We start from the raw sequence: 27,730 nt of genomic DNA, 5'->3' as shown, positions 1-27,730 counted from the left end.
TCCGTCTCAAAAAAAAAAAAAAAAAAAAGAAAAGAAAATCAGCTGACCATATTGGGTTTGGACACCTGATGAAGATGGCAATTGCCAGATCTCACCACTGTAGTGTATATGCCATGGGAGACAAGTCTCCATTGGTCTCTTGCTTCTCTGTATAACTTGAGGTCCAAGCATTGATTGTCTTTTTTTTTTTTTGGACTATCTTTTCAAAGATATTTAGATAAAACTGCCTTAGAAGGTGAAGATAGAATCTCCCTCTGCAGCCAAGCGATTTTAAATTTTTTTATTGTAAAAAACATATAAAAATTACCAATTAAAAAAAAAAAGAAAATCAACTGACCATAAATATGAGGGCTTATTTCTGGATTCCGAAGTCTATTCTATTGATCGCTATATCCACCCTATTGGCAGTACCATTCTGTCTTAATTACTTTGGCTTTGTAGTAAGTTTTGAAATTGAGAAGTGCACATCTCCAGCTTTGTTCTTGTTTTTTCAAGACTGTTTTAGCTATTCTAGATCTCTTACATTTGCATATAAATTTCAGTCAGCTTGTCAAATTCTCCAAAACAACAACAACAAACCCCTCCTGGGATGCTACTAGGTTCCAAGCTGCATCTATAGATCTGGTCAGTGAGGACTCCCACCTTGACAATGGCAAGTCTCTCAATCCATGAACGTGGGCTGTCTTTCCATTTCGTTAGGTCCTCTTTGATTTCTTTCCATGATGTTTTAGAGTTCTTAGTGTAAAAGTCTTATACTTTTTTTGTTGAATTTATTCCTGAGTATTAATGCTTTTTTATACTATTTTTAAATATATTTTTTAAATTTTTTGCTTTTCAGTAGATTAGGGTTTGGATAATAGGATCTGGGAGGGGCAGGAAATAAGGGGATCTGGGCTTAACAGCTAAGGGATACATGGTTTCTTTTGGGGGTTAAGAAAATGTTCCATAAATGATTGTGGTGATGGTTGCACAACTCTGATTATACTAAAAACCACAGAATGGTAAATTTAAAATGTTGAGTTTTACAGTATGTGAGTTATCTCAATAAAAATGTTACCAAACAAAAGAGAGAACCTTGTTAAGATAAAACAAATGCTTAGCATTTTGTACACTGCTTCATTTTTTCAAGAAAAAAGTTCCACATCCTCAGGCCAATGTCCAAAAGACACTGTTTAGATACTAATGATTTACTTGGAAACATTAACTCCTGTTAAATTCGTCTAAAACAAAGTATGATATGACTGCCACAATATTAAACTAGGAGAAGAAAAAACATGAAACCCCTGCCGTTTGCTTTTGTAAATTATTCAGTGGAATGGTGACGGAGTACATTTGGGATTCACAAATAAATAAACTACCCATTATCAACAAACCAACGAAAATCCTGGGTAATGATTTCAAAATTACTGAAAAAGTCTCAAACTAAAATCCCTGCTTCCTATGTTGATTCAAATCCAGATTGTTCTTAATACATTATTAAAATCCATCCTGATTTTTCAAAGATCTCCACTGCCTACCAACTGCATTCTTCGGGTTCAAAACCCCCAAAACTGCAGTTTCTCTTGATCTGCTTTAGCAACCTTGTCATTCAAACGTGGTTTGCTTCATGGTTCACAGACCAGGACATAGAAATGTTGACCTCTGGGTCTTTCTTTGTGTTCCATGTTGCCCACCTTTCGATAACATCTAGCCAACATTTCAGGTAGAATGCAGGCTCAACAGGAGTGCACAGCACACAGTAGGCATTTAATCCGTATTTGCTGAAGAGCTCCACTTACTACTGTATGCGTGACTCTGTGTTAATCTCTTCACCTACATTGTCTCCTGTATTTCCTCCACAAACTGTGTGAAGAAACTAGCAGTCTAAAACATTCCTTGTCCAAGGTTGCACACATTGAACCACTGTCCAGTGACTGAAATCCTAGTCATTCTTCAGGTGACTGCTCAAATCCTCTTTCCTCTCTCATCTCTAGGGCCCACAATGATTCTCCTTTCTCTACACTGCTAAAGTACTTCCTGCCTCTGACACATAATCTACATTCCCTTGAATTATTTCTCTAAGTAGACTCTATTTTTTAGAGCTGCTTTAGCACAACAACATTGAGCAAAAGGTACACAGAAGTCCTATATGGCCGGGCGCGGTGGCTCAAACCTGTAATCCCAGCACTTTGGGAGGCCGAGGCCGGTGGATCACAAGGTCAACAGATCAAGACCATCCTGGTCAACATGGTGAAACCCCGTCTCTACTAAAAATACAAAAAAATTAGCTGGGCATGGTGGCACGTGCCTATAATCCCAGCTACTCAGGAGGCTGAGGCAGGAGAATTGCCTGAACCCAGGAGGCGGAGATTGCGGTGAGCCGAGATTGCGCCATTGCACTCCAGCCTGGGTAACAAGAGCGAAACTCCGTCTCAAAAAAAAAAAAAGTCCTATATACTGGCGACCCCACCAAATGCACAGCTTCCCTTACTGATACGGTTTGGATCTGTGTCCCCACCCAAATCTCCCCAGTGTTAGAAGTGGGGCCTGGTGAGAGGTGGGTGGATCATGGGGGTGGAGTTCTCATGAATAGTTCTCACAAGACCTGGTTGTTTAGAAGTGTGTAGCAAAGAGCATGCCCCTCGTTCTTTCGCTTCCTCTTGTTTTGGTTCGCTTCCTCTTGTTTTGGCCATGTAAGATGTGCCTGCTTCCCCTTCACCTCCCACATGATTGAAAGTTTCCTGCAGCCTCCTCAGAAGCCATCATGCTTCCTGTTCAGCCTCTTTATAAATTACCCAGTCTCAGGTATTTCTTTTTTTTTTTTTTGAGACGGAGTTTCGCTCTTGTTACCCAGGCTGGAGTGCAATGGCGCGATCTCGGCTCACTGCAACCTCCGCCTCCTGGGTTCAGGCAATTCTCCTGCCTCAGCCTCCTGAGTATCAGGTATTTCTTTATAGCACTGCAAGAGCAGACGAATGCATGCACTGTCAGTATCTTACACCGGAGCACCGCATTATTCTCATCCATGAACCTATGTTAACACATCGTTATCATACAGAGTCTATAGTTTACCTGAGGGTTCACTTGTGGTGTAGTACATTCTACAGGTTTTGACAAATGTAGAATGACATGTAGCCACCATAGTATCACACGGAATAGTTTCACTGCCTTAAAAATCCTCTGTATTCTACCCATTATTCTCCTCCTCCCCTTGGCAACTTCTGATCTTTTAACTGTCTGTAAAGTTTTGCCTTTTCCAGAATGTCACATAGTTGGAATCATATAGTATATACCCTTTTCAGATTGACTTCTTTCACTTAGAATACTACAGATCAGCAATAAAAAGACACAATAAGCCAATTAAAATATAGGCAAAGGATCTGACCAGACATTTCTCCAAAGAAGATGAACAAATGGCTGATACACTTAAAGAAGATGTCCAACATCGGCCGGGTGTGGTGGCTCAAGCCTGTAATCCCAGGACTGTGGGAGGCCGAGGCGGGTGGATCACAAGGTCAAGAGATCGAGACCATCCTGGTCAACGAGGTGAAACCCCGTCTCTACTAAAAATACAAAAATTAGCTGGGCATGGTGGCGTGCGCCTGTAGTCCCAGCTACTTGGGAGGCTGAGGCAGGAGAATTGCTTGAACCCAGGAGGTGGAGGTTGCGGTGAGCCGAGATCGTGCCATTGCACTCCAGCCTGGGTAACAACAGTGAAACTCTGTCTCAAAAAAAAAGATGTTCAACATCATTAGCAAATCAAAACTACTAGGAAATATCATTTTCCACGACCAGGCGCAGTGGTTCACATTTGTAATCCCAGCACTTTGGGAGGTCGAGGCAGGTGGATCACCTGCTAGACCAGCCTGGCCAACATAGTGAAACTCCGTCTCTAATAAAAATACTAAATTATGCACTTTAAAGGGTTAAGCTTAAGGTATTACAATTTTATCTAAAAAAAATTAAATGTACTGGGTGCAGTGGCCCATGCCTACAATTCCAACACTTTGGGAGGTCAAGATGGGAGGAACTTGAGCTCAGGAGTTTGAGACCAGCCTGGGCAACACTGCAAAACCCCATCTCTACAAAACAAAAATTTTGTTTAATTTTTAAAACTGAGATAGTCATAGTGCCACGTGCCTATGGTCCCAGCTACTTGGGAGGCTGAGGTGGAAGTACTGCTTGAGCCCAGGAGGTCAAAGCTTCAATAAGCTATGAGTGCACCACTGCTCTCCAGCCTGGGCAACACAGCAAGATCCTGCCCAAAAAAGAAAATTAAACACAAGAGTGATTTGAAGACATACAGAAGTGGCATTTGTTTCTTTTAAGTATTCGTCACTCTTAGCATTATTTTAGGGGATTTTAAGTCGGAGTTTAAAATGCCCTGCTGTGCGGAGTAATATATTTTAAATAAATTATTTAAACAAGAATAAAAAGCCAATGGCACCTATTGCAAAGGAGTATAAAAGGTAGTGTCTGCGCATAAGAGTTTAGAGTTTAGCTAACAACAAAAAAGGCATCAGCAAGAAAAGCAACGATAGTGTGGGCCGATCACTTTTGCTTGCCACATTCAGTGACTCCTCTGCGCTATCAATTCATCTTTTGTGCTATCTTTGAGGTCCATTCTTTCCAGCCCCGCTGCCACTGCTCAGTTCCAGGCAACTCTTATCTCATGTCTGGATGATTACAATAGGCTTTGGCAACTCTTTTCTCTAATTCATTTTAATCATGAAATAATTATTTGTTGGATAAATGAATAAAACATTTGTCATTATATAACCCTCCTACACATAAACCTCTGAGCTCACCATCATTTACTAAATGAAAATTTCTTAAAAAAAAAAAAAAAGTATTTGGTTGGGGGCAGGGGCTCATGCATATAATCCCAACACTTTGGGAGGCCGAGGCAGGTAGATTACCTGAGGTCAAGAGTTCAAGACCAGCCTGGCCAACATGAGGAAACCCCATCTCTACTAAAAATACAAAAAATTAGCCAGGCGTGGTGACAGGCACCTGTAATTCCAGATACTCGGGAAGCGGAGATTCACCTAAACCTGGGTGGCGGAGGTTGCAGTGAGCTGAGATTGCACAACTGCACTCCAGCCTGGGTGACAGAGCAAGACTCTGTCTCAAAAAAAAAAAAAAGTATATTTTTTAAAAAGAGTACAAACTCCTAGCACCCCCTTGGATTGAACTACTGACCTCACTGCTTCCTGATTCCCCTCATGCATTTTTTAAGTGCTCCTTTGCTCAGGGTCCCCTCGCAACCAACATGCTCCCTTTCCTTTACCCCTGCACTTCCAGACCTAGTTCAAGTCCCCCTCCTTCAATCTGTCCTTTACTATCCTGTAAAGTTAGCTGCTCCTTTTCTTCACTGGTACTTACATAACTCTCCAAACAGATTTCACACTCATTAAAAGTAGGATCCACGCGGCCGGTAAATCTAAGGCAATAAACACTGACATAGAGAATCAAATTTCAAAATGGGCTGTTCAGGCAGATTATAAGAATTCAGAGAAATAGAATCGTATTGTAGGAATGGTTAGGAAGGTGGTTTGTTTTTGTAGAGGTGAGACAGGCTGGGTTTCAAAGGGCAGGTAGGTTTTGGATCCACAGTAAAGATGTATTGTCAGAAATCAGTGGCTGATGCTTGTAATCCCAGCACTCTGGGAGGCTGAGGAGGGTGGAACACCTGAGGTCAGGAGTTCAAGATCAGTCTGGCCAACATGGTGAAGCTCCATCTCTACTAAAAGTACAAAAAAAAAAAAAAAAAGAGAGAGAGAGAGAGAGAGAGAGAAAGAAATCAGACGGCACACAGCATATCCTAGAGTCCGTGTGTCAATTGCTTGCATGCCTTAGCGTGTATCCAAACACAGATACATATTGAATCTTTAAAATCTAGTTGGTTAAGGCTGGGCATGGTGACTCACACCTGTAATCCTAGCACTTTGGGAGGCTGAGGCAGGAGGATTGCTTGGGCCCAGGAGTTCAAGACCAGCCTGAGAAACATGGTGAAACCCTGTCTCCACAAAAAAAAAAAAAAAAAAAAATTAGCTGGATGTGGTGGCATGTGCCTGTAATCCCAGCTACTCAGGAGGCTGAGGTGGGAGAATCGCTTGAGCACAGGAGGTCCAGGCTACAGTGAGACATGATCATACCACTGCCCTCCAGCCTGGGCAACAGAGCAAGACCCTGTCTCTTAAAACAAAAAATACGATGGGTTAGTTGTTTTGTCTTCAAAAAGCCTTTCAAAATGTTACATTATTTGTCAAAATAATGTTGGAAAATCAACTCTAATCGATCCACTAGCATAGCATAGCATAGTTTGTGCTAGCAGAGTCAGAAGCCTAAGTCTTCAATCTGTTACCTGTAATAGGACCTTGGATTAACTTTTCTGCAAACCCACCTACATGGATCTTTGATCATACTACCATTTTCTGCTCACTTAAATCTCTAAAGAATGTGGGGTAGGAGAGAAGGAAGGGGCTCTTTCTTCATTTTAATAATGGTATCACAAATGCTTAAAGCATAGGCAGCCTTCATATGATAGCATTTGAAAGAAAAGGACTTACTTCCTGGAAAAAATACTGATGAATTGACAAAGACTGGCAAACATATCTCCGCTGCCATGCATGAGTAAAAGTCAGTTTGGAAAGGGATTGTGAAAAGCAAGTGGATAATTGTTGATGCTTCCCACGCCCACTACTGCTCAGCAGTGGCGGTTCACAAATCCTGCAACTAACATTTGTCCTCTGTGGACTCCAGCAGGTGAGCCCAGGTGCTGGGTGCAATCTAAGGTTAGTGTTAGGGTTAGGGGCTGTTTAAAACAAAGCTCTTTAGAAATGGATCCTCTACTAATTGACCGTGATCAAACAATCATGGAGGTGGCACTAGCTGCTCAGGGGTTGAGAGAGCTATAAACCCTTCCCTACTGCTTACAGCCACAGCAGGGTCGGAGGCGGCCTCTTGCTGTCAGGACCCTGTGGTCTCTCCCTCCCGCATAGACCCATATCCCCTTATAGTCAATTTCCCTATCCCAGCAGAGGGACAGAGAGGAAGAATGGGAAAGGGCAGGGCAGCGGCCAAGAAGAGAGAGAGAAAATGTATTACATTTTAGGGGGCAAAATAAAATTAATCTCTGCCTTCTGTCTGAAATATTAAATCCCCCCACCCACATTTATTATTAAATGCTCAATTTGTAATAGAAGAAAAATGAGCATGAGCAAGCTTTTGGAGTTCCTGCATGTAATTTCAATTTTCCTTTCCTACTGCCAATAAAAAATGTTCAACAAATGGCATACTTCAGTATTACAATCTTTTTCTTAAAACAAAATTTCCTAGGAGATGGTAACTTTTCTATATAACATTACTTTCACTGCCCTGCCCACAAGGTTATAATGCAAACTTGGAAATGCTGCAGGCAGAATTCCTGCAAGGGTGTAACCATACAAAGAAGTTACACTCTGGTCTTAAAGTGACAGCTATGCTCTAGTTGGGGGGTTGGCAAGCTACTGCCTGTGTTTGTAAATAAAGTTTTGTTGGAACACAGCTGGTTACACCAGCAGAGTGGAGTGGCTGTAATAGAGACCACGTGGCCTGCAAAGCATAAAATATTTACTATCTGAGTGTTTCAGAAGCTTGCCAGCCTCTACTCCAGATATACGGTAGTAGTGATGGCATATATGCATAAAATCAGTGGATGAATTTCTTGGGGACCCACAAAATAAGAAAAATATATTCCCAAAAACACTACCCTTGCTTTTGACTACTTATTTATTTACACAGATTTCACACACACACACACACACACACACATTTGGTAAAATTCACGCAACGCATACCCATTAAACTTGAACCCGATGTAGGAAATAATCATTCAACAAGAACACCATGAAGCATTCCTCTGAAATCTCTATGTTGTAGTCTCCCGACAAATATTTGCAGAATAACAAGTAGAAAAATGGTAGGAAACTTACACTGTCTCTTAAGGTTTGGGCATTCACAAGACTGCTCTGCCTTGGCTCCAAATTAGCTCTATGCAACAATCAGGAGGGGAAGGGAGAAGGTTCGGACAGCTAGGAAGATGATGGACAGAAATACCTGAAACCAAGGAGCCTCAAATTCACCACCTCCCTTAAACACAAAACATTCCTCGCCCTGACCCTCTTTCCAGAATGTCCCTAGCTAAAGCCTTTATTCTCTTTCTCGCCCCCTCTGGCTTCTACTCCAGTCTTATAACTTTTTTTTTAATCTGTTTGCAACCCAAGACTAGTCAGTTGGATCACTCTGCCCGAATGTCTCCAGCTCTGGCAGCAAGCCTAACCTCCTGCACATGGCTTTCCTCTTTCCCTAACTACTTTCTGCCCTCACCTGGATGTATTTGGTGCAGTTACTTTTGCACCAACCTGGCATCAATCCCAACTTCATCGTCTGGGACCTGAAGCCATATCTAATCTTTATTCACTGCAGCAGCCAAAAGATGTGGATTTTGAACTCATCAAGTCCTGGGTTCAAAGTCCAGTTTGGCTCTTTCCCAGAAGGGAGACAGGGCAAATTACTCAACCTCTCTAGGCTTCAATTTTCAGATAATACTTCCTACTTTTCAGGGTTACTGTGAGCAATGGCATAGGCACTGAATAAAGTAGCTGCTATTGTTTTGTAACTTGTCTTAATAATTACTGCTAACGCCACTGCCACTTAGAGGACTCTACATCTGGCAATGCGATGACAACTTGACTCATTTAACCTTCCACATTGATATTCACCAACTTCTACTGTGTGTCATACTTATACCCATTTTATAAATGTGGAAACTGAGATGGAGAAACTCCAATCCTAGTCTTTCCAATATGGCTGATTCTCATTATTTGTGGATTCTGTATTTGTGAATTCACCTACTTCCTAAAATGTATTTGTAACCTCAAAAGTCAATACTCACGGCACTTCCCTGGTCATTTACAGATGTTTGTAGAGAAGCAAAAAAAAAAACTGAGTCATCGAACGTGCATATTCCCAGCTGAGGTCAAGCCAGGCAATGATGTGGCTTCATGTTTGAGCCTCCTACTGTCAACAAATGGTCTTTTCATGGTCTATTTAGTGCTATTTTTTTTCACGTCTGTGCTTTGTGTTGGTGATTTTGCTGTTCAGAAAGGTCCCCAAGCATGGTAGTGAAGTGCTATCCATGTGCCTTGCAGAGAAAATACATGGATTAGGGAAATTTTGTGCAGGTGTGAGTGGCAGTGCTGTTCACTGTGAGTTCAATGTGAATGAATCCACGATATATAGGAAGTTAGGTATCCTTAAACAGAAGCACCTATAAAATAAGGTTACATATTAATCAGTCAAAAACAATGTTGTGACCTACGGCTCACAGGACCCTAACCCCCTATTCCTCTGGGAACGATGGCTCAGGATTCACTCATTTGATGTTCATGGCAATTTTATACAACATAGCTACTGAGAATAATGGGAATCCACTGTATCATTCTCTTCCAGAGCTGATAATTGCCACACCCAGGAACTATACACAGACTAACACCAGTGGTTTTCACCCCACAGCCTATATCACACCACCCATGAGACACGTTATGGGGTGGGAGGGCTCAGAGGGAGGAAACGTAGCATTCCAATAATCTCACACTGCTCCAAAAACGGAGGACGGAATGCAAGCTACACATCAAAAACACACACTGCTCCTCTCTCCTTCCCACTTCCAGAATTACAAGAAGGTTTAGTGTTCTCTGAAATTGTTATGTTTTGGAAATGTTTCCCAAAAATGAATTACAAACTGGTTAATCAAATTAAAAAGCTGCCTTCGGCCTGGCATGTGTTAGCATTGTCAAACTTATTTTCCATCCTTTTCAAAGCCACTCTCTTACACTGCTTTCAGCTCTAGCTGCAGAAAGGAGGTGAGAAATGGAAAGGATTAACACCACATTGAGTTTTATCCTGGAAAATAAAGATTCTCCTGGAATTTATCACTAAAAAGTCAATAAAATGCAACAAGGCAACCACTCCATAATGACATTACATTACTGCCAAATTGCCAGAGTCCTATAGAAATGGCAACCAAGTCCTAAGCAGTTTTTGCAGTTTTACATCTATAATTTCCATGCAAAAAAAAAATCATTTTATGCCAAACTAAGAACAGTTTATGAAAACTTTCCTCTTCATAGAAAGGGTTTCTCTTTAAGACATTTTCCTTATTTAGAAAATTTAACCTATGACAAAGTATGGCACTCTATAAATGTACTTTTCTGTGTGTGTGTGTGTGTGTGTGTGTGTGTGTGTGTATGTAAAATTTCAATTTTAAAAAACTATATACCCCATGTTAAATTGAGAGTAGAAGCCAATTCTTCAATTATAAATTGATCATAAGTAAATTTGCTAAAACAAAAAGCTTTACAATCTAAATGTTCAAGATTTGATAGAGACTTTCTATGCTGTAACATATTCATTTGAATTTTCAAAAATAACAAATAATGAAAGTCCATTTTAAGTGTCATTAATAGCTCAGTTGAAATTAATGCACAAGATTAGCAAAACTAAAAGAAATCAACTAAAAGAAATTATTTGAAACTATATTTGTGTGTGGGGGTATAGGGTGTGTGTGTGTGTGTGTGTGTGTGTGTGTGTGTGTGTGTGGTGTATGTCTACACATGGTCAAAATGCTAATTGTTACCTAAAAGTAACCTGAACTGTTTTAGGGAAGCAAATGAAAAATATTAGAAATACAATTAGGATCAAACTAAAAGTCTATAAACAACCTCTTTTGTAAGAAGGAAATCGAAAAGAACAATGAGTAGCTTTCTCTATCACAAAGAGGAGGTCTCTATTAATTGAAACATTCTATTTTTGAATGTTTCAATGAATGAATTCAAATTTTCAACACATTTAGGGTAATACATATCAACTTAATTTTTAAATAACTCCACAGGGAATTTTCAATATACAGCTCTGGCTAACTCAATCCATCTGCAGGCCCGTGAATTTATCATAAGCACAGGAGACTAGCAAATGAATAGGAGGAGTACAAAAGGGGGTTCAATTTAATCCAATACCATCTGTTCTGTTCTGCTTCTGTAACAGAGATGAGCTCATGTTTGATTGGTATGTGGCAGTGACATCTTACAGCATGGAAGTCACATTGATTCATCTGAGAGTTTCCTAAGCAAAAACGTGGAGGGAGTGAAATAAAAATGTTAGGCAAGAAAAGGAAAAAAAAACAAAACCCTCACCTAACTTGGCCTTAGCAAGAAGCTGTATTTTAAGAACAAAGCAACCACCCTAGAATGACATTAAATCATTGCCAAATTGTCAGAACCCTTTAGAAATGGCACCCAAGTCCTAAGCAGCTCTGCAGTTTCATGACTAAAAAGTTTCATGCAAAAAATTACTTCATGCCATACTGTCCAAGAGCCTATCGCTGGGTCCCACTCCCCGATGGGGCATCCACAGCCAGGCAGAGGCTCCCTCAGTTTGGCTACCTGTACTGGCTCCATCAATGGCTTCTCTATCACAGGAGCCCCAGGGCTGAGAGTTCCACTTCTATGTGCATTGTCTCAACATCTACCACCCATGTACCAATTCAAACATTGTCAGGTTTCCACGTTGCTGTTTTTGTATATTTTATTTTATTTTTGAGATGGAGTCTCACTCCGTCACCCAGGCTGGAGTGCAATGGCATGCCCTTGGCTCACTACAACCTCCACTTCCCGGGTTCAAGTGATTCTCCTGCTTCAGCCTCCGGAGCAGCTGGGATTACAGGCACCTGACACCATGTCCGGCTAATTTTTGTATTTTTAGTAGAGACGGCATTTCACCATGTTGACCAGGCTGATTTTGAATGCCTGACCTCAGGTGATCCACCTGCCTCGGCCTCCTAAAGTGCTGGGATTACAGGTATGAACCACCATGCCCAGCCTGTTTTTTGTATATTTTAGTATCCATTTTAGCAATATCCAGTCATACTGAGATGCCTGCTTGGGTGGTCTGGATAATCTCTTAGGGTAGCAATTATGGTTTTTGCTAGTAGTTACCAAGTTGCAATGATTTTGAAAGATTAGCTATAATCTTACTTTTCCCACAAGATATTTATTATTTTTAGTGGGTTTTTTTGTTTGTTTGTTTTTCTGGATGGAGTCTCGCATTGTTGCCCAGGCTGGAGTGCAATGGCACCATCTCGGCTCTCTGCAACCATCGCCTCCTGGATTCAAGCGATTCCCCTGCCTCAGCCTCTAGAGTAGCTGGGACTACAGGCATCCACCACCACATCCGGCTAATTTTATTTTTTTATTTTTAGTAGAGACAGGGTTTCACCATGTTAGCCAGGCTGGTGTCAAACTCCTGACCTCATGATTCGCCCACCTCCACCTCCCAAAGTGCTGGGATTACAGGCATGAGCCACCGTGCCTGGCCTATTTTTAGTATATTATTGTGCAGAATGTATGGTTTTTCAGGGACATAAATTTTCCATCTGGCAGAAACACCAGTAATCAAGTGCCTACTTCCTGTGTATAGGCAATGGACTAGGTACTCAAAGTTAAACTTACGGACCTCAAAGATATGTTTTCTTAAAGATCTCAACTTAGCCACAGAGGCATGGGGGAGATGAGAACTGCACACTTAACATTAGCTTGCTAGGACTGCCATAAAACACCATCTGCTCAGTAGCTTAACAACGGAAATGTATTGTCTCACAGTTCTGAAGGCTAGAAACCTCAGATCAGGACGTGAGCCAGGAGCAAACCCAGAAAAGTCCAGCTGCTTTGGTCCTAGGGTCATCTGCTGAAAGGAGTCCTCTTAGGGGTTGGAGGATGAGGGCTGGAGTCCTTTAACTTCCAAGAATGGGGTCCTGGGGCATTACCTATCAGTTTAGGCTGGACTTCAAAGGGGCAGCACCCTGAGGGTACAAGTTCAGATAGCAACCCAGCTTCACATCAGCTGAGTGATCATGAAAATCCCAAACCTTGGTTCTGGACTACTATGAACAACTTTCAACTACAAAAGACCAGCACGCCTAAATCACAGGGCAAACCACCAAGCAGGCTCCAGGTGGTCACATGATAAAATACCGATAGGTAGCAAATAGCACTGCAAAGGTTCTGAAAACAGAAGTGACATTGAAACCACAACCCACAAAAGGCTAGTTAGAACAGAACACATGCCCTGAGCTCAACTAGGTCAGTGCCTGCTAAACAAATACGTCAATATTCTCCATAGTATTTACACAAGACACAGAGTCTCAGAACATAATAACCAAAATGTCAAGGATAAAATCCAAAATTACTCAGCATATAAAGAACCAGGGAAATTGCAACTCACATGGGGGGAAAAGATATGCCAGACAAACATTAATCATAAGAAAGCCTGCATGACTATATTAATATTAGAGTGAACGTCAGAGAAAGAACAACTGTGGGAGATAAAGAAGGACATTATATGATAATAAAAGGGTCAATTCACCAAGAAGATATAACAATCCTATACATGTTTGCATCTAACAGAGCATCAAAATACACAAAGCAAAAACTGACGGAACTGAAAGAGAGAGACAAATCTAAAATTACAGCTGGAGACATGAAAACTATAATCAGCAATTGACAGAGCCAGTAGACAGAGTCAGCAAGGATATATACAGAAGAACTGAACACTATTAACTAATGGGATCAAACTGACATTTATAGAACACTCCATTCAACCAAAACAGTATACATATTCTTTTCAAGTACAAAATGGAACATTTGTAAAAGCAATCTTAGCAAACTGAAAAGGACTGCAGTCATACAATGTATGCTCCTGGCCATGATGGAATTAACTAGAAAGCAGTATGAAAAAGTAACAGGAAAATCTTCAAACACTTGGATATTAACATCACACTTCTAAATAATGCATGGGTGACAGGGAAGGTCTCCGAGGAAATTAGAGAATATTCTGAATGGAAAGAAAATAGAAAAAAAATAAACAGTAGTGAGATTCAGCTACATTTAGAAATTTATAAGATGAAATGTTTTTACTACAAAAGAAAAAAGTCGCAAATCAAGCATCTAAGCTTATGCCTTAAGAAATTAAAAAGGGAAAGCAAAATGAACCATTGCAATCATAAACTCTAACTTGAGCTTCACTAGAGTACCAAAAAGAGGGGAGAGAGAGAGGGAATGGGGCAAAAGCAACAACGTATGAGATCATGGCTGGGAATTTTCAACACGTGATTGCTATGGCTTGAATGTGTACCCCAAAGAGTACATGCTGGAAACTTAATCTCCAATGCAACTGTGCTGGGAGGTGGGCCCAATGGGAGATATTTAGGTCATGAAGGACTCCACTTGCATGAATGGACTGATGACATTAAAAAGGGCTTGAGGCTGTGAACTCAATCTCTTTCTTGCTCTCTCTCACCCACATGTTCTCTTGCCCTTCCATCTTTTGCTATAGAATGACACTGCAAGAAGGCCCTCACCAGAGGTTAGCACCCTCATACTGGACTAACCAGCCTCAAGAACTGTAAGAAATAAACTTCTTTTATTTATAAGTTACCCAGCCTGTGGTATTCTGTTATAGTAACACAAAACAGACTAAGGCACCAATGAAAAACATCAATCCATAAATTCAAAGGGGCTAAATGAAAAGAAATACATATCTGGATACATCACAGTAAAACTGCAGAAAATGAAATACAAAGAGAAAAATATTGAATGCAGCCACAGAAAAAGGAAAGATCACTTTCCAAGTACTGATAACTAACTTCTCAAAAGCCACAGAGAAGATCTGAAGACAGAGGAACATCTTCAAGAAAATAACTGCTAACCTAGAATTCTCTACCCAGCAAAAATAGCTCTCAAGAATCAAGATATAATTCAAGAAGGAGATGTTAAAAAAAAAAAAAAGATAAAAATAAAGATCTTTTTCAGGGCCGGGCGCGGTGGCTCACGCCTGTAATCCCAGCACTTTTGGAGGCCGAGGCGGGTGGAACAAAAGGTCAAGAGATCGAGACCATCCTGGTCAACATGGTGAAACCCCATCTCTACTAAAATTACAAAAAATTAGCGGGGCACGGTGGCACGTGCCTGTAATCCCAGCTACTTGGGAGGCTGAGGCAGGAGAATTGCCTGAACCCAGGAGGCGGAGGTTGCAGTGAGCTGAGATCGCGCCATTGCACTCCAGCCTAGGTAACAAGAGCAAAACTCCGTCTCAAAAAAAAAAAAAAAAGATCTTTTCAAAGAGGCAAAACCCAAATTAGCCATCAGCAAAATTTTCATTGTCAACATCAAGAACTGCTTTTATTTAAGGCACACAAACCAGAGAAAAAATCCGAATTCATAAAATATTATAAAGTCATTCTACAGTAACACTAAATTTGCTATAAGAATAAACAAAACAGGCCAGGCACAGTGGCTCATGCCTGTAATCCCATCACTTTGGGAGGCCAAAGTGGGTGGATCACCTGAGGTCAGGAGTTCAAGATCAGCCTGACCAACACAGTGAAAACTTATCTCTACTAAAAACACAAAATTAGCCGGGCTAGGTGGCTCATGCCTATAATCCCAGCTACTTAGGAGGCTGAGGCAGGAGAATTGCTTAAACCCAGGAGGTAGAGGTTGCAGTGAGCCAAGATCATGCCATTGCACTCCAGCCTGGGGACCAAGAGCAAAACTCCATCTCGAAAAAAATAAATAAATAAACAAATAATATTAATAATAATAATAAACAAAATAATCTACAACCTTCTCCTTATTTCAGGAGTTAACTCTGATCCTCAAAATTTAAATCTAATAGATAATTACCTAATTTTCTAGTAAGATAAAGAAACTGAGATGGAAGCTGGGGGAGACTACAAGACTTTAACCCCAAAATGAGCATTTTCTTATAGACATTACCAAAGGTGACTGAGTTAGAAGGACCTCTGTTTATGAACATGTTAACTGACTGGGAAAAAAAAAATGACTCTAATCAAAGAGAAAGAGGAACGTATATAATAACAAAAGACAGAATGGTCTCACAGTGTAAAATGAACCTTTTTTAACCGGACAGATCATGCCTATGATGTGGAACAGTTCATTTCCTTCTGTTCATCACTAATTGACTCATATTTCTTCCCTGTTTCAACAAACAGCCCCGTATTCACAAGCACTCTGCTTGGAGCCTTACTGACGAAGAACAGCAACATACAAAATAACAGCACAGTGCACTGAGAAACGTCACTGAACACTAAGCTACGGGGTAACTAAAATTGGACAGATTTATATTTGTTCTCTATCTAGTCAAGGGAAACTGCAGAATTTAGCTGAATACTACACAATTTCCATTCAGCCACATGTTAGTGACTTTCGGACCTCCGATCATCTTCTCTCCTCATTAAATTATAAGCTCTGTTAAAGAGGTACTCTGCATCGTTCATTGAAAACAACATTTAATAACTGCTTTGTACCAGGCCCTGGAATAGAAATGATTGAGATCCCTCCTTTCATCTTTGGCAGCAGCAAAGACAAGGAAATAAATAATATAAATAGGGTTATGAAGACACTGTGACAGGAAGACAAGAAGGAGTAACTAGGGAGTACATGATTCCACAGAAAGAACATGTGTAAAGACATGTTTGAGAGGCAGAATGCATTCGGGGTAATATGTTTCCATGGAAGGTTTGGTTCAGGAACAAGAGGAGGACTAGAGCCAGATGAGAAAAGGTCTTATATCAATGTTAAGGAATCTGGACTTTGCCCTGTAGGCAATGAGGAGCCAAACATAACCAGTTTTGTTTTTTGTTGTTGTTGTTTTTTTTTTTTTTTTTGGAAAGCTATAAACTCTGGCACAGGAGCAGAAAATAAGAAGGAATGGAGAGAGGCAGGAGGAAGGAAGCTGACCTCTTTGGAGGCTGTTTCAATAGTCTAGGGAGGTTTTACATTGCTTTGTTGTCACTCCAAAGTATCTAACATAGGGCCTAACACATAAAAGAGAACAATAACATTGAGCTGAACTGATTCTACGACAAAAATACCTACATTTCTTACAGAGTGGTTTATCTGCTTTCAAAGGTCCATGCAGTAATTCCTTTCACAGGATGGGGGGAAAAGCCCATTATCATGTACACACTGGCAAGACCACTGCTGTGGTTTGGCTTGTCCCCACCAAAACTCATGTTAAAGTTTGATTCCCACTGTGGCAGTGGTGAGAGGTGGCACCTAGTAGGCCTACTGGGAGGCATCTGGGTCATGGGGGTGGATCCCTCATGAACAGACTAATGCCTTCCCACAGGAGTGAGTTCTCGTTCTCACAGTTACCAAGAGAGTGGGTTATTAAGAAGATTCTGGCTTCCTTGGTTTCTCTCTCTTGCCATGTGGTCTCTCTGCACACCCCATCTCCACTTCTGTTTTCCAACATGAACTCATGCTTTAACTAAGCACTCTAAGGCCCTCCCCCAGATGCAAATGCCCAATCTTGAACTTTCCAACCCTCAGAATCATGTGCTAAACAAACCTCTTTTCTTTATAAATGATCCAGTTTCAGGCATTCTGATTTAGTAACTCTAAATGAACTAAGACAGCCACCAGTGCCTTTCACACCATTCCAAATATACAGTCAAAAATCCCTGGAGAACCCTGGTTCACACAGGTTTTCTTGTATGTTCATTTTATCACATTTACAGTAATCTTAAAACTTTAGTGGGACAAAGTTAAAGAAAACAAACAAACAAAACTTCAAAGTAAAATGCTCTGACCCCAGAATGTCAAATATATATATACACACGCACGCACACACACACACACACACACACACAAATATATATATATGTATATATATATATATATATATGGGGGCGGGGGGCTGGTTTCACCATGTTGGCCAGGCTGGCTAGAATGCCAAATATGTATTTATAACAATATAAACTAAGCAAAGGGAAAGATGTTGTACTGTAACCAGTCAGCCAGTAAGAGAGCATCCAGAGTTAATTTCAATTTAAAAACACAGTTCCAGCCAGGCGTGGTGGCTCATACCTGTAATTCTAGTACTTTGGGAGGCAGACATGGGTGGATTACCTGAAGTCAGAAGTTCAAGACCCGCCTGGCTAACATGGTGAAACCCTGTCTCTACCAAAAATACAAAAATTAGCTGGACATGTTGATGGATGCCTATAATCCCAGCTACTCGGGAGGCTGAAGCAGGAGAATCACTTGAACCTGGGAGTCGGGGAGAGAGGTTGCAGTGAGCTGAGATAGTGCCACTTCACTCCAGCCTGGGCAAAAAAGCAAAACTCCATCTTGAAAAATAAAATAAAAACACAGCTCTGAATTCTCACCCCAACATCACAGAAATATATATCCAGCTTTCCCAGGTGACTAAAGAAGCAGATTTATTTGAATAAATTTTGTATCTTTGTTAAAACAACAGTTATCAACTCATAGTCACAGCTTGTAAGTTAATACTGGAAACATTCCATCAATAATCAAACTGAGACTTGAAACAGAAGACTAGAGAAGTAAGATTTCATGATGTGGAGTGAAGCGATGAGATTCAGACACACATATCCTATGAAGCAACAAGCATATTCAGAGTCAAAGAGGGATACAAATAATTCTTAACAAATTTTAAATATAAATCCAAGAAAGAACGTTTCAGAGATAAGCAAGGTGGAGAAAAGAATACTATACATAATGAAGTGATTTTGGACTTTTCCTAAATGGAGGAAAAGGTGATCAATTTTTAAATGCATTTGATAAATTTTAAAATTTCAAATGTGCATCATAATATCACATTAAAAGTCTTTGAATGTGCCTAGACATGGAAATACAAAATAAGAAAATTAAATCATTCCCTATTTTTGTACTTTTTTTTTTTTTCAGATGGAGTCTCACTCTATTACCCAGGCTGGAGTGCAATGGTACAATCTCGGCTCACTGCAACCTCTGCCTCCTGGGTTCAAGCAAATGACTGTCTTCATTTTAGAACTGAGTCCAATTTTCTGAGAGGCTACCAATGAACTTGGTTCTTGATAAGGAATAAACCTATTATTAAGTTCTGAAGAAATCTGCGGTGTAGGGAATAGTGATAAGAATGTCCCATCCCCAGCCTGGACAACATGGCAAAACCCCATCTCTACAAAAAATACAGAAATTAGCTGGGTGTGGTGGAGAGTGCCTGTAGTCCCAGTACTCAGGAGGCTGAGGTGGAGGATCCCTTGAGCCCAGAAGTTCGAGGCTGCAGTGAGCTGTGATTGCACACTGCACTCTAGCATGGATGACAGAGTAAGACCCTGACAAAAAAAAGAATGCTCCATTCATGTAACATGCAGTTTCCACTAATTTTAAAACTGAGCTACAGAGCTCCTGGCTCATATTTGGAGCAGAGATTTAAACAGCAAAAAAATACCCTACCAGAGACATGCACAATCAAATTTCAGACTGAAACACAATAAATATATTTAACTTATTGCCCAATGTATAATCACTTTTTGTAAATGGACATGAGAATTCTACATCTAAATGTCTAGACATTTTAATCTCACCCTAAAGGGTAAAAATGATACTGTAAACATTCTATCAATAATCAAACTGACTTGAAACAGAAGACTTCCATGTCTAGGCACGGCCAGGCATGGTGGCTCATGCCTGTAATCCCAGCACTTTGGGAGGCTGAGGCAAGCGGATTACCTGGGATCAGGAGTTCAAGACCAGCCTGGCCAACATGGTGAAATCCCATCTCTACTAAAAATACAGAAATTAGCCGGGTGTGGTGGTGGGTGCCTGTAAGCTACTTGGGAGCCTGAGGCAGGAGAATACCTTGAACCTAGGAGGTAGAGGTTGCAGTGAGCTGAGTTCATGCCATTGCACTCCAGCCTGGGTGACAGAGCAAGACTCTGTCTCAAAAAAAAAACAGAAAGATACATATAAAAATACGGAATGATTTAATTCTTCTTATCTTGCATTTCCATGTTTAGGCATGTTCAAAGAGCTTTAATGTGATATTATGATGCACACTTGAAATTTTAAAAGACAAGGCATTGTATACTGGCTACCCTTTTATATGGGCATACTAGGATTATGAACTTTGATTCCACTTAAATTTTTACTCTATATAAAAGACAGGTAAAATAAGATCCTATACATAGTAACGTGGAATTTTTATATTTTTATATGTTCTACAATCTCCCTAACATTTTAATGAAATTATTTCAATATCTGGCTGTTCTTCGTACATATTAATAACATCCTACGCACCTGTCTCTAAAGAGTTTTGAAAGAGAACTATTCACTCAACAGTTATAACAATATCATGACAAATGCATGCTATGTGGCAGTACATGTGTGTGTGTGTGTGTGTGTGTGTGTGTGTGTGTGTGTGTGTGTGTCTGATTCACTGGTTAAAACAACAAGGGACAAGGGAGAACAAGTTCTCATGGAGATTCAACAATGGAAAAGAAACGCTGGTCTGATACATGGATGTGATACTTACAAACCGAGAGTTACCACTTAATGGTTACAGAGTTTCTGTTTTGGCAACTAAAAAATGTTTTGGAAATAGACAGTGGCTACGACTGTACAACATTCTGAATGGAATTAATGTTACTGAATTGCATTACTTAAACATGGTTAAAGTGGCAAGTTTTATAATGTATATTATACCAAATTTACAAAATGAATAATTGAGTATACCCAAAACCATTGACATTTACATTTTAAAGGGACAAATTATACGATATGTGAATTCAATCTTAATATAGTTGTTTAAAAAAACTTACAGAGCCCTCTTCCAGAAAAGCTGCCTTGTCAACACTTTGATTACTCATTAGTGGAAATACAAATATTGTTGGTTCTGTGTCAAACGGATGACTCAGAAGAGATGGACACTGACTGTGAAGACATTTTAAGAATTCTTTAATCTATTTTTCTTATACTTTCAAATTATGTAGATGTGAGAACATATGCAAAAAATCTATACTTAAATAAGTGGCTCTTTCAACATTATAAATAAAAGTTATAGATAATTAGAAAGCATCAACATTATTTAATTATTCTATTTAATTCATAGCATTTTTTCTCTTTTGGTGGTGCACGTAATTATAAATCTTACAACTGCATTTTGTTTGTTTGTTTTTTGTTTTTGAGATGATCTCACTCTGTTGCCCAGGCTGGAGTGCAATAAATAGTGCATCCCCCCATGTTCAAGCAATCTTCCCACCTCAGCCTCCCAAGTAGCTGGGACCACAGGTGCATGCCATCACGCCTGGCTAATATTTGTATTTTTAGTGGAAATGGGGTCTCACTATGTTGCCCAGGCTGGTATCAAACTCCTGAGCTCAAGTGATCCACCCACCTCAGCCTCCCAAAATACTGGGATGACAGGTATGAGCCACCACACCTGGCTACAATCACATTTTTTTCCTTTTTTGTGGCACATGTAATTGTACATCTTACAATCAATGTGGTTTCAGATCTAAAGTTGAGACTTAGTAAAAAGGGGGAAGAAATGGAGACATGAAGCTTCTAATCTCCAAACACCTATGTACACAACACTCCTAGCACCATATATATATGCCTGTGTTCATATACATGTGACCCTTTTCCTAAGCTTCCTGTGAAATCAAACACACATTTTCATTCCAACAAAGCAATTTCTGGAAAGTTATAAAAGACACTGGGGAAAGGTATTTAAAATGAATACGATTTTGCTAATTAAATATATTTGCTATTACAGTTACTAAAATAAAGGTACTGGCTCATGTAAAGCTATGACAAAGCAGAAATCTGATGGAGATATTATGTCAATTACTCATTTGAATCCATGACTCAGAGTATTTTAAATATACATATGGAAACCAGAGTCTTTTCATAACCAGACTCCACAAACAAGAAATGTGTGCCAAGACGTGACAAACACAAATCTTAAAAAGCTTCACAGATTTAAATCTTCCATTTAAAGCACAAACTATTTTATCAACGCTTTTATGTAATCCCCAAAATACAGCAGAACTGAGTTTAAAATTCCAAAGATGTTTTCTGGTTTCAGTGATAGAAATTACTTATCCTATCTACAATAAACACATGCGGTAGGACCCACAAGTTCAAAGAGAAAATTCATATACTACTGGAGACAATTCTGAAATTTTCTCGTTATATATGAAAAGAAATTTGTGATGGATATCTCTGGACCATAACTTTCCTTTTTTTTTTTTTTCCTTTCTTTCTTTTTTTCTGAGACAGAGTCTTGCTCTGACACCCCGGCTAGAATGCAGTGGTGTGATCCCGGCTCACTGCAACCTCTGCCTCTGGGATTCAAGCAATTCTTGTGCCTCAGCCTCCCAAGTAGCTGGGATTACAGGTGTGCATCACCACACCTGGGTCATTTTTGTACTTTTAGTAGAGATGGAGTTTCACCACGTTGGCCAGGCTGGTCTTCAACTCCTGACCTCAAGTGACCTGCCTGCATTGGCCTTCCAAAGTGCTGGGATTATGGGCATGAGTCATCACGTCCCACCTGGACACATAACTTTTCAACTGGAAGAAAAGTATTCTAAAACTTTGTATTTTTACAATAACTTAAGAATCATTTTAGTCACTATTACAGGTAACATATGTTCACAGAAATTAGAATAAATAATAATACAACTATCCATGATCTCACTACCCAGCTATAATTGCTATCACTGCTTTTCCCTCTAGAGCCTGTCTTTATCAGGGGAAGGACAGTGAAATGACTAAGTGCCTGGTTCTGAGCCTCACTCCCAGGTTTAAACCCTCCTCTTCTACTTCCTAGCCCACGTGATGTTGGGCAAAAGAGTTAATATGTCTATGTGTCATCTGTAAAATAGAAATAGCAGTGATACCTGCTTCATCGGATTTTTAATGTCATTATCCTGCCCATACAGTTTTGCTACCTGCCACTTTCACTTAATAGAATGTGTGAACAGTTGCTATGTCATTCGATATTCTTACATAAAATGTTTAAGGGCTACAATTATTCCGCTACATGGCTGTTCCATAATGTATTAAGATCCCTATTGCTAAGCATTTAAACTGCTTCCAATTAGTTGCTATCGTACAACAAGCAGTTACATGAGGAGAGTGGGAATGAGTGGAAGCTGGAGATCCCACACTGCAGTGACAATCACAGCAAAAGCGGCTTCACACAGACCAGGCTGTTTGCCTGTGACCTGGCTGCTGCATTTCCTGGTTACCCAAGCTACCTTGCTTCTTGCTTTTTCTCAAGTTTGGTGCCCAGCCTCTGGCCCCTCTAGGCACTCCTAGCAGCATTCCAATTAGTTCTCTTAAGACTAAATTAGCCAAAGTTGATTTCTGTTGCTTGTAACCAAAACACCCCCCTGATAGAAAAGACATTATTCCCCTCTATAAATATCCCATTCATTTCAAAATAGACTCAATGAAAACCTGTGATACATACACAGGTATACACATGCACACACACGTGAATAAGCTACACAACCAATCAACCTTCACAATCTGCCACGTCCCAAGAAGCAGCCAGTGAAACTAGACAGCTACAATGCAAAGCACAAATTCTCTCTGAAAGACATTTTTATCACAACGAAAATTCTGGCATGAGTCTTCATGCACTATGAGCTTGAGATGCTATACTTTCACTAATGCAAAATTATTTAGAATATATGTGCTACAGAAAGACTAGTCTTTCTCAGAGGAAAAAAGATAAATGACACATTATACGCAAATACAAATACTAAAACCACCACCACTACTACTAATTACTAACAATGACATCCTACTCTATACTATGTCAGGTACTGTTGTAAACCCTTTTCATGTTAACCATCTAATTCTTGCAATTAATCTATCACAGGGACTACTCTTACACTCATGTTATATGTGAGGAAACTGAGGCATCAGAAAGGCTGAGTAGCTTGCCCAAGATAACACAGCCATTAAGGATTTAAACCCAGACAATTTAGCTTCAAATCTGTGTTCTTCACCACCACGTATATTGCTTCTTGATTTTTGTCTTATAACGATAGATTTTTCCATGCTAATCATATATTAAATATTGGCTGTGTGTCTTACAGATGGGGCCTAAATGGCCAGAGGATATTTACCACACAGTTGGATGAAGACCATCTCCTATCGCCTGTCCCATTAAGACTACGATTCCAGTCCACAGAGTGACTATCACTCCCCTTCTCCCAGCAAATGCCAAGCGCTGTTCTACTTCCAAGCCTTTGCTCAATCTATCTGCATTATTTAAAATCCCCTCCCAACCCATCACTGCTTTGTCTACTTCCAACCAATCATGTCAGGGCAAGTTCAAATGCCACGGCCTATCCAAACCTTCCCCAAAGCCCTCCAGCTGGAATGAATCTGCCTCTCTCCACATTCCTGTGATTCTGTTTACCTTCCCATCCCTCCCTTCCCAGTGTAAAATTCTACAAGGCAGGGACTACATCTGGTCAATTCTCCTTTTTTTCTTGATATCCTCCATGGTATAGAAGAAGGTTATTGCCAAAAGTAGTTGTTCAATTAACGACTACTGAGGTTCAGAAAACTGGGGTATTGAAGACTTCTCTACCAAAATGCAATCCCAAGGAGGCAAACTGGAAAATATCAAAGATTTAGAAAAATTCAGCCTATCATGAAACGACTATAAAGCCCCCCTGTAAGTCTATATCTAAAACCCTATCATTAAGATACACTGTGGTTTGTGAAATTTCAGCATTTATTCCAGTAGGTCCTTTTATGGTCTGAATGTGCACACTGTGAGAAATGAAAGAGGAAATTTTTGGGGAAACTATTTAAAATATTTGGTAAATACTGGGAACACAAGGTCACACGAACCACAAGGAAAAAGCCTGAAACTCGCTGCTACTTTCATAAGCAGTGTGGGTGCTAACTGCAAGCAAGTCAGACAAGAGCCAGCCTGCTTTTAACAAGTCCACTGTTGCTGGGAGCGGTGGTGTATGCCTGTAATCCCAACCACTTGGGGCAGAGGCAGGATCGCCTGAGCCTGGGAGTTTGAATACAGCCTGGGCAATATAGTGAGACCCTTTCTTTTGAAAAAACAAAAAAGAGAATTCCAGTGCCTTCTGCAACCTTTTCTCCCTTCAGTTGGTTTTGTCCAAGTGATTTAAGGATTAAATCAAAGCTAAGCAGTTCCTTGCTTTTTTCGTCCCCAGCTCAAGACTGCATGTATCACAGGCACTAGTGCGGTGAAAATGAAATATTCCTTTTGCATTTTTCCCAAGTAAATGTGAAAAGATGGTAGGAAGAAACCCAAAGATAGTTTTAATCATTAACCAAATGGAAATAACATATCATAGATTCTGTGATAAGTTTTTGGTAAAGGTACATTCCTGTGTCACCAGGAGAAACAAGATTGAGCAAAGATGACTCACTGCCCTCAGCACCTGCAAAGCAAACACGGAAAGAGAACTCCCATCACCTCTGTAGAAAGGGCATGAAACCCAAATGTACCATCATTAATTCCTCCACCACCACAAAGAACCCTCACCATGGGGAGCCTCTCAGAGAAAGCATTCCTTTTTGGAAAACTTCATATATTTTAAAGTAACTTAAAGAAGGTATGCGGATTATTTGTAACTTGAAGGATAAATGCTTCCAGGGATGGATACTCCATTCTCCACAATGTGCTTATTTCAAAACATCTCATGTACCTCATAAATATATACACCTACTATGGACCCACAAAAAATTTAAAAGATAATAAAATTTTAATTCTCACCCAAAAAAAAAAAGAAAGAAAGAAACTGACATTAAGATATTTCTGATTGGGCTTCATTGATTCCTTAAGATCCAGACTCATGAGGAGTTCCTGGAAATCCCTTGGACCTAACACAACTGACAAATGGGAAACAACTGTTCTTGAACAGAGAAAGTTGGGCGTCAACCTCCAGCCATTCTCACTGCAAACGATCTTTCTGTCGTATTTGCAGGGCTACCCTGTACCAAACAGCATACAGTTACAGAAAGCAAGAAAGATTAAGCTTCTCCCATCTTTCTCAGAGCCAGTCCTAGAGTGGCATTAAGTGGCATTCCTGGAGAAAAGAAGTTGCCCTGGCCAGGCACAGTGGCTCATACTTGTAATCCCAGCACTTTGGGAGGCTGATGCGGGTGGATCATGAGGTAAGAAGTTCGAGACCAGCCTGGCCAACATGGTGAAACTCTGTCTCTATTAAAAATACAAAAATTAGCCAGGCATGGTGGTGGGCACCTATAAACCCAGCCATTCGGGAGGCTGAGGCAGGAGAGTTGCTTGAACCCAGGAGGCAGAAGTTGCAGTGAGCTGAGATCACGCCACTACAGTCCAGCCTGGGTGACAGAACGAGACTCTGTCTCAAAAAAAAAAAAAAAAGTTGCCCTTAATGAAACCTCACACTTAATCGATCTTTTGAGTATTAGTAACAACCAGGGTATTGAGACATCTTGTTGTTCACCTAAACAGCCAGTCTATTGGCATATCTACACACCTGACCCAGAAACTAGGTGACAAATAGCCCAAAAGTGTGAAAAGCATGGAAAGTGAAGTTGCTGACCTAATTTGCTATGGGAGAACCCTTTCTAAAGTCATTCTTCTTAAAATCTCATTCAGAACAGACATCTCTGAACTCTCAGGTTTAAGAAAATCCCTTGAAAGTATGCAAAACCTGGCTGGGCAAGGTGGCTCACGGTAATCCCAGCACTTTGAAAAGCAGTGGCAGGTGGATCACGAGGTAAGGAGATTGAGAACATTCTGGCTAACACGGTGAAACCCTGTCTCTACTAACAATACAAAAATTAGCTGGGCATGGTGGCACATGCCTGTAGTCCCAGCTACTGGGGGGCTGAGGCAGTAGAATTTCTTTAATCCAGGAGGCGGAGGTTGCAGTGAACCGAGATCATTGCGCCATTGCACTCCAGCCTGGATGACAGAGCAAGACTCCGTCACAAAAAAAAAAAAAAAGAAAGAAAGAAAGAAAGTATTCAAAAACCCGTAACAGAAGAAACCTTATCAAACTGTAAGGAAATTCACAACCTACTCACAACCTAAAGAACACTTGGCCATTGTTGCTGTGTGGAGCCTTAACAACTGGTCCATACCAGGCATTCCCTGTTACGCCCTTGCACCCAAGACTTGCAATTTAAAAAGATTAAAAGGACTGCTCATCTTGCAAAGAATCATTCCCTTATTAAAGGATAGTAATACTTAAGGTTGAAAATAAATCCCTTAGAGATGTGCATGTGTTTGCATGTCTGAGAATACATCCTGAGAAAACATGTATGCTGAAGATCATGGACACATAGGTCATTATAGGCACATATGCAATCTGATATTGCAGGTCCTTGTAACAGCCCAACCCCAGACTTTGACCTCTCTCTGGATGGCATCCTCACGTGGTGACCTATGAAGGACCGTGGTTAATTACCTGAGAGGTTAACTTTTAGAATTTTTTTTTTTTTTTTTTTTTTGAGTCTTGCTCTGTCACCCAGGCTGTAGTGCAGTAGCGTGATCTCGGCTCATTGCAACCTCCCTCTCCTGGGTTCAAGCTATTCTCCTGCCTCAGCCTCCCTAGTAGCTGGGACTACAGGCACGTGCCACCATGCCTAGTTAATTTTTGTATTTCTAGTAGAGATGGGGTTTCACTATGTTGGCCAGGATGGTCTCGATCTCCTGGCCTCGTGATCCTTCCGCCTCAGCCTCCCAAAGTGCTGGGATTACAGGCGTGAGCCACCGCGCCCTGCCAACTTTTAGAATTTCTAATAGAACAGAACTCCACCAGGGAAGACAGCTTGAACATCAG

At 40.4% G+C, this 27,730-nt stretch overlaps 1 protein-coding gene across 8 annotated transcripts in view; it reads right to left on the bottom strand.

Moving 5' to 3' along the window:
- Positions 1-27,730, bottom strand: part of SMURF1 (SMAD specific E3 ubiquitin protein ligase 1) — a 121,780-nt gene that overhangs the window by 52,487 nt on the left and 41,563 nt on the right. For 3 of the 8 annotated variants that reach the window (XM_035282481.3, XM_035282493.3, XM_078357347.1), the window contains exon 1: positions 24,035-24,151. The exons of the other annotated variants lie outside the window; for them this stretch is intronic. In XM_035282481.3, coding sequence (XP_035138372.1) covers positions 24,035-24,056 — 22 coding nt within the window. In that variant the 5' untranslated portion in view covers positions 24,057-24,151. Of the gene's footprint in view, positions 1-24,034; positions 24,152-27,730 lie in introns of those variants that run through there. 8 annotated transcript variants of the gene reach the window in all.

Source organism: Callithrix jacchus, chromosome 2, assembly GCF_049354715.1.
Source record: "Callithrix jacchus isolate 240 chromosome 2, calJac240_pri, whole genome shotgun sequence".
In the NCBI taxonomy this organism is placed as follows: domain Eukaryota; kingdom Metazoa; phylum Chordata; class Mammalia; order Primates; family Cebidae; genus Callithrix; species Callithrix jacchus.
Note: the sequence above shows the minus strand (reverse complement) of the source record. Positions and strands in the feature narration are given on the sequence as shown.